Source organism: Cariama cristata, unplaced genomic scaffold (genome assembly GCF_000690535.1).
Source record: "Cariama cristata isolate BGI_N322 unplaced genomic scaffold, ASM69053v1 scaffold17057, whole genome shotgun sequence".
Taxonomy (NCBI): domain Eukaryota; kingdom Metazoa; phylum Chordata; class Aves; order Cariamiformes; family Cariamidae; genus Cariama; species Cariama cristata.
The window spans coordinates 10,027-17,993 of record NW_009627303.1 but is presented as its reverse complement, the minus strand read 5'-3'; the positions used below and the strand labels follow the sequence as shown (position 1 = coordinate 17,993).

At 45.8% G+C, this 7,967-nt stretch overlaps 1 protein-coding gene across 2 annotated transcripts in view; it reads left to right on the top strand.

The window, feature by feature from the left end:
• Positions 1–7,967, top strand: part of PPP1R16B (protein phosphatase 1, regulatory subunit 16B) — a 39,981-nt gene that overhangs the window by 27,511 nt on the left and 4,503 nt on the right. For both annotated transcript variants that reach the window (XM_009704409.1, XM_009704408.1), the window contains exons 2-5: positions 1,162–1,232; positions 3,303–3,448; positions 5,693–5,796; positions 6,114–6,238. In XM_009704409.1, coding sequence (XP_009702711.1) covers positions 1,162–1,232; positions 3,303–3,448; positions 5,693–5,796; positions 6,114–6,238 — 446 coding nt within the window. The remainder of the gene's footprint in view (positions 1–1,161; positions 1,233–3,302; positions 3,449–5,692; positions 5,797–6,113; positions 6,239–7,967) is intronic.

Sequence of the window (7,967 nt, the reverse complement as noted above, 5' to 3'; positions counted from 1 at the left end):
AGCCCCCTCTAAGAGGGGGACAGCCATCAGTGAAAAGCAGCAGAGGCTGCAGGATGCTTTGGGAGTGACCAGCCTTGCAGTCGTGTTTAATGACAGCTCTGAAGATGGTTATTGCCCTTTTAGCTTTGTTAGTGTTCCTTATTTTGCAGCTCTGGTTTCGCTCAATGGTTACATCCTTGCCATCAAATAAAATGGGACTTGAATATCTGTTGCTACCCTGGCCCCAGGGAGATGATTATGAGCCTCTGGCTTGTGCCTGTGCTGTCAGTGACATTTAAGGTGGGAAAAGCACTAGCTAGTGAAATCTCTGGAAAAAAAGCAGGGAATGAGCAAGTAAACAACAGAAGATGGGTATAGATCACCAAGATCTGTCAGCAGCATTGAATTTGAAGAGTTCCTTGTGTTGCTATTAATTTACGTCCTCTCCCAGCCTTATTGCTGTTACCTTGTACAAGAGCTGTACCTCAGAGCAAATTTTATTTTTCACCTAGGGGCTAACGACTTTTCATGTGTTCCAGAAATCTGCATTTTAATGGAATAAATCTTACTCTTTACCTCTAAAGCAGCAGTTAAAAAATAAAGCCTCTGGGAAGCTTTCTTCAAATACCCAACAGCTCAGGTGAAGTGTCCAAAGCAACCCCGGTGTATTTCAGATGTGGAAGGCCCCTGAACGTATTGGGCTTCCCATCCCAGATCAATAACTTCTTGAGGCAAGGACTCATCCCTCCCACAGTGAGATCTCTCTTACGGTTGTAATTCAGAACCCCCAAATCACCGATTGCCTTTGAGCTCTTCGGGGCTGCAGTGTGCAGAGGTTGTACTCAGATGTTGCAAAGCACAAGATAGAAATGTTGACTGTTCCAGCACAGCCATATGAAAATGACAGCTGTAATAGCGGTCTCCTTTGGAAGGAAGTTGTATGCTGGTGCTCTCTGCTGGATAAAACCAAGAAGGCTTTTTTTTCTTGCCAGTCCTGCCACGGCTGAGTTCACGCCAGTGTTGGGCTCTTGGCTGCGAGGTCTCCTGCAGCTCTGCCCACACTGGAAAACCCTGATGATGTGGGTTGCCTTTGTCTTGAACTGGCCAGGGCTAGCTGAGAGCAAGGGATGTGTTAGGATTACTGATCTGACTCTCCTTTCCTCCTGTCTCCTTCCCTTACAGTGTGTTACTTGCTGAAGAGCAACATCAGCCCAGACCTGTGCAATGAAGATGGATTAACTGCGCTGCATCAGGTGAGGCGTGGGAGGAGGTCACAGCTCCCTGCCATCTTCCTGCTGCCTTCTGAGCAGACCTCTCGGGGCAAACGGAGAGAGCTCATGTATTGCATTTTTTTGCTCAGTTAAAGCAGTGAAACTTCACCATGTTGTGCTGGCGATCCTGTTTCTTGGGGAGCAAACAGAGGTCAAACCCTTCTCTTGCTGTATCCCAGACTTTGTTCAGTGATAATAAAAGCTCAGGAATTGGGGCTGGATTTCAGACCTGAACAACAGTTTTCCCATCCTTTAATCTTCACAGGGCTGGACTGTAAACTCTTAAAGCAGGTTAACTCAAATTTAGAGACTTTGGCAACCCACGAGTTTTGAAACTGGTATAAATAAATGATGCACAGGATGCTTGGAGAGCCTGCTGCTGCTTTCTGTAGGCTCAGGGATTTCCAGAAGTCTGTATCAGACAGCAGCAGCTGATCGCCAGTAAAACACAGACTTGCTATAGCGGTGTGTAAGTCTGTGTCCTTGCTCAGAGCCTCTGCACTGATCCTGTAAGGGTTTTGCTGTTCTTCTTCCTAAGGCCCCTGTTCCCCCGCCTCCTCACAAGTCCTGATTTTCAGTGCGAAAGCACCAGGAGCATTACCCTGCAGAAGACCCGTGGGACTCGCTGTGCCTGGCAGCTGCCGCCTCCGCTGCTGCGAAACACAGTGGCACGGTTGTCACACTCTCTCTGAAGGCGGAACAGGGACTCGTGGTTTTCTTGCCATTAGTCCCTGCTGTAAATGCTCGCATTGACCTGGGATTTTGGATTCTTCTGCAAGTTGCTCGCTCTCTTCAAAGCTGGGTGGATGTTTTCTTAAAAATGCAAACTGGCTTCTAGAAGAATAAAAGGTCCCCACCACCACCATCTCTCCAAAGAGATGTTACTCTGCACACAGAGAAACACTGACAGCCTCGTTGCTTTCCCCACTAGATACTGAAGCCATGGAGAATCCCATGCTCCCTTGCTCACTGAAACATCAATTATTGTAAAGGTGCATTTGGGAGGTGAGGTGGGAACTTTGCATCCTCTAGAATTAATTGAATCCCCAAACAGAGAGAAGCTCCTAAGTGAACACTATTGCCCATGAGCAGTGGCTTCCAGTGAAGGATGCAGTTACACTTCTGTGATAACTTGCCTGTGTGACAGGCATGATTTTAACCTCACTACCACATACAAAGAGTAAACAGAAATAGAAATACAGAAAGAGTCCTTGTCACTCAGCCGCTCAAGTGCATGTTGTGGGTTGTAATTCAGCCCCATTACAAGCCCATACTGCAGCGCTGAGCTGTGAGTCTCCTATGTGGGCCTGCAGTAATGCGTAGACCATGAACAGGCTTCTTGCACAAGAACGAATCTTATTTTAGTGTCTTTATCATACGCACATTCATGTCAAGAAGTGAGCATGAGGTGGATCAAAGAGCAAACTCCACCTTCCCCAAAGGAAAGTGGTTGAGGCCCTTCTTGCAAGCTGCCTCTGGGACTGTGGTGTAAAGGCATCGAGGACGCTGATTTATTACAGGAAATGAAAGGTGCCCTGTGAAGTACCTCATAATTCTGGGAATCCAACTTGCATCTCTTCAGATAACTGTGGTAGGTAGTGTGAGCTGCTGAGAAGACTTTTACTCATCACATGCCAGTGTGTGGGATTTTCCCTAAGAAAAAGGAATGTCAGCTTGTCAGCTCATCCCTTGGTATGTGGTTGTACTGGTTATGCTGAATTTCTGCTGTGTTTACTCTTGAATATGGAAGACCCAGTGGAACAGAAGCTGTGCACGTATTTGCTATTATTCCCTGCTGGTTCTGCCCCCAAACCACAAGGCCCTGTAAACACCAGTGACCTTCAGTCTGCCCAGTGTGGTGTTCTGCATGGTGACTTTCTGACCTCCTTCTGTTCATTTTGGTGTTTAATTCTGTTGGAGATGCTTGTTGCCAAACACTGCAGGGTAAAGTAGGTCTCCATGTCCAGGTACGCGGCTACAACTGAGCAGATATGAGCCCTCATCTTCCCAAAGTTTAAAAAAACTAATCTGTCTGCATCTCTTCCTCACCAGTGCTGCATAGACAACTATGAAGAGATAGTCAAGCTTCTCCTCAACCACGGGGCCAACGTCAACGCAAAGGACAACGAGCTGTGGACTCCGTTGCATGCAGCAGCTACATGTGGTCATATCAACCTAGTGAAGATCCTCATCCAGCAGTACGTGGCTTTTTTGTTTCTGTCCCTTTCTGCAGATCTGATTCTACCCACAGCTTCTGCAGATGGAAACCGAGACTGCTTAGTACCTTGCGAGATTGCAGCGGTGGTGATTACTTGCTGTTTTCAGGCTATTCATGGGGCTCCTTCCTGCTTGGGGGAGAAGGGGGTGGAGGAGGAAGAGCAGAAAGGCTGAGGAGACACAGTAAAACCCTAGGTGACTTGACTCAGTTTCATGAAGTTCTGGAAACTGGGCCAAAATTTGCCAGTTTTTGCCTGTATGCTGGTGTGTACGTGTCTGTGTTTGGGCTTGTTGAACCATGCGCGCTGGATGGGTAGAAATAGGAGCAGCCAACAGGATCCGCCCTCAAGCTCTTAAATATGACTTAAGTCTTCCAGCCACAGTCAGAGAGACACTGATGTAGGAGGACAGCAGCATGTTTGTATAGCTCAAATACTTGCGTGAACTTTGTGACCTGTCTCACTGGCTCTTAATTACTAACCAGTTAGTTTCTTGTAATGCGTTTGTTCCCCAGCGGTGTGACACAGGGTGCTTGTACTGAACCTTCCACTTGACTTTACCAAGGCCCTAAAGCTCAAGTCTAGAAAAGACTTGCCAGCAAGGAGGAAGCCAGATATGTTTTGAGCTGTACCATGTTTACCATTTAATGAGTACCTGCTGTGAATCCTGTCTGGATCAGATATTCCTGACTCTGTGTGGAGCCCTCTCCTCCATTTCCCAGAGTGACCGTGCAGAGAGCAGAGCGTGCTTTGGGAGCGTTAACATGCTGCCTTGCACAGCAGTACCTGCCGCTTCTCTTTCGGGGAGGGTGATTTCTCCCCATGATGCTAGGAGACTAGCATCGAAAATTTGGCCCTTCTTTGTTGGCTGTATGATGAAGGAAGTGGAGCAGAGGATGCAAACAGTCATCCCTTGGAGGGTGTTCCCACTTGGGTTAGGAAATTTTTGGATGAAGGGCATAAAAACGCAGCAAACAGATGAAATGTGGAACAACATAGTGCATTCCTGACTCTTAAAGGAAGATAAGGGAGCATCATGGGGATGGCTGACAAGGTGAGGAACTGGAGCTTATGGCCTTAGTTATCGTAGGCTGTCCTGTATGGAGTAGTTGCCAGCAAATTTGGACTCTAGTAGCCTAATGTCATGATCCCATGCTCGGAAACAGTCTTCCTCCGGACTTTTGAAGAATGGAGTAATTTAATTTGTTTGCTACAATCAGACTTGTACTTTACAGCAGATCTGACATATCAAATGACTGGTTAAACACTGCCATTGGAGGCAATGTTACTGGTGATGGGACCTGGAACCCTTGGAGACCATCAGAGGAAGTAGCCCACAAAAGATGTCCAGTTCCTTGCTTTTCTTATTTGCTGATTAAACTAATGCTAGTACTTTGCAAATGTGAATGTCAGTGTAGTTTGCTCAGGCAGAGGGGAAAAAAATAAAGAAACAAACAGGAATCTAAATGCAAGTGGATCCTGTCTGCTGTCCTTCCATGGCTGGTAACTGTCAAGGTAGATAAGAATTCAGCTGAAACTGTTCAACAGCTAGCTAAAATGGTACAGTTCAGAAGGTGCTGGAAATTTTCTACTACATGGGGACAGTCATCAATTTAGTTGGCGAGTTTACTTCCAAATAGTAACCTCCCAGAGGTCACTAAAGCACTTAGAGAGTGTTTTTGGACAATGAGAAAGAAAAATTCACCGGTTGACAGGATATTTTTTTAATTACTATATTTTGCCAAGGTGCCCTTGGCTAGATGGAAGGCTCCCTCCACCATTCAGCCCCTATCTTTCCCAACTTTTCTGGTCCTTGCGAACTTTACATTGAAGGACTGCCAGATGCCCAGATAACAAGCACCTGGTAGTTGCTTGGCATTGTTATCCAGAAATTCAGCAAATAAATCGCTTCTATTACTGAGAAGCTGCCAGTCTGCCCAGTGCCAGGATCAGGAGAGGACAGGAATGGCTCAGTGGCTCACGTGCCCCACAGCCCGTGAAGGAGGCGTAGCGTGCTACCTTTCATCCACTTCTGGAATTTATCTTCCCCACTCATAGCTCCATGGCTTTGCTTCAAATCTTTCTTATCTCACACAAATCTTGGTGAACTTTGAGCAACTATTAAACCTCGGTTAGTTTTTGCTAAGGATTTATCCCAGTGTTTGGCACTGTCTGCTCCAGGATGTCTGAGGTCCTTTCTTGTGTAATGCCGCTTTCTCCTTGCAGTGGAGCAGACTTGTTGGCAGTGAACGCAGATGGCAACATGCCATATGACCTCTGTGAAGATGAGCCAACTTTGGATGTCATTGAGACTTGCATGGCCTATCAAGGTAAGGAGACTGAGTTCATGTAAAATACAAAAATAGGTCAGTGTAGTACTAAAATTACCTTGTTTCTCAGCTCTTGATTTGCCTCTGGAGAAAAGCAGAGAGCTGCTGCCTGGCATAATTTCTTGGGACCTGACTCTGTCTAGTTTCTCTGATTCCTAAATAATGATGAGGGTGAAAGACAGCTGTCAGTCCCCTCAACTACATAGCCTCTGAAAAGGATGTGAAGTCATGTCAACCAGGAATTATTAAGTCTAATTTTACTCAATCAGTGGAGACAAAAACCCTTTCCAACTCTTCTCTAACTGGAATTTTAACAGGAATTACACAGGAAAGGATCAATGAGATGCGGGCTGCTCCAGAGCAGGTCATGATCTGTGACATTCATGACATACTTGCGACTGGACAAGACCTGAACAGGACTGATGCCCAAGGTGCTACACTGGTGAGTGAAACTGCTGCGGCTTCACTTTTCCCTTCTTTCAGCCCGTGGGTTACGAAACCTGCTCTGTGGCAGGAGTTATACAAAATCAACACGTACTAGGCGTTGAGAGGCGTGAGGAAGCTATTTTGATCTTTTTCCCTGTTTTAGTTTATTGTCACATAGGAACAGGCTGTGTCCATGAGTACTTAGTGTCTCACCCTACACTTTTTGAAGCAAATTTCTTGTTCATGTGAGCCCTGTCAGTTGTCCAGCAGCTCAGGTCCTGCAGCAAGGCTGCTGAGCTCCTGGGTCCTGTCTGACAGTGGCTGATACCAGCAGCTTCCGAAGAAAGGTGCAAGAAATCCCACAGTGAGGAGTTGCAGAACACAGCACTTCTGCTGACCTCCAGGAAAATGGAACTGAACGACCTCCCAGTAACATCTTGCTTCTTGCTAGTCCCGTAGTCTGATCTGACTCCTACGGAGGAGAAATGAGAGTCCTCTGGCTTTCATGGGAGCAGGATCTGGTGTTGGGCACTCTAGAGAAGACTTTCTGCCTCCTCTTCTTTCCGCTTTGCATAGTATCTGGCTTATACAGAGTCAGTGGAGTGCTGTGTTTATTCACGTAGGATGGCATCTGCCCCTGGGCAGAGGAGAGCATCGAGGACAAATGTACAGCACCGAGCAAACTGGCATCCGATTTGACTGGACAGGGACCGAGAAGGCTGAACAATCCCAGTCCTGTTCCCTTCTTTTTCACCTGCAGGCGTGTCTCGTAAATCCTTGCTTACAGCAGTCCCAACTTAGGGAAAGTTCAGTCATGCTGTCATACATGTTGGGACTTTCATACAACCTTGGTCATTTGATGCCTGGGTCCAGACATAAGTGATATACACGTCACTTGGTGTCATTTGTTTGATGGCCAGACCATGGCAGTGCATTCAGGTTTCTTAATCTAAATTGCCACCTATATCATACGCCATAACTATTAAGGGGATGGCAGGCCCCCTCCAAGATAAACTCGGATGACTGAAGCTTTTATTGCAGCTTATTTTTTTAACACGTTTTTCCCTTTAACAAGGATTATATATATAAATTTAAGCAGACCTTTTGGCTTCTCTTTTTATATCACCCTCAAGTGATTCCTTGTTAATTCATATGGCCTCTAGAGAAAATGACCCAGCGCCATAAAATTTATGTAGAAATTAATTGAATTGCCAGAAAGCATCAGAATTTATTTCCAGATGAGGATTTAACTTTGTGTGGTGGAATCCACATGGAAATTTTTGAAAAGAAGCTTTCATTCTCCTCTTCAGCACAGTTGAAATTGGATGAGCTCCGAGTGGAGTTCATACCTTCAGAGTAGTGCACAGGTCAGTGTTTTGATCAGAGATGCAACAGCAGACTGCAATTATGAAAATCTTCAGAGACATGAAGGGTCGTGGGAGACTATTGCTGATGTCTCCAAAATGGTGGTGGTAGTTGGAAGCCAATATCTGAAAGAATCATATTCCCTTATGTAAAAGTAGCCAAGGATTAAAATGTTCCTTATTTTCAAATGGTGAAAATAATTACAGCATGAGTGGAAGTGCAATTGCATGAAGGGAATCCTGACTAAAGCAGGCTGAAAATTGCATCAAAAAAATCACATCTGCACCACTTAAGCAGGGAAGAGGAGATATTCTTCTGGCATGAGGAATGCAGAGTTTACAGTGGATTATGTTCTCCATCGCAGGCTTGCGTTTTGAAGG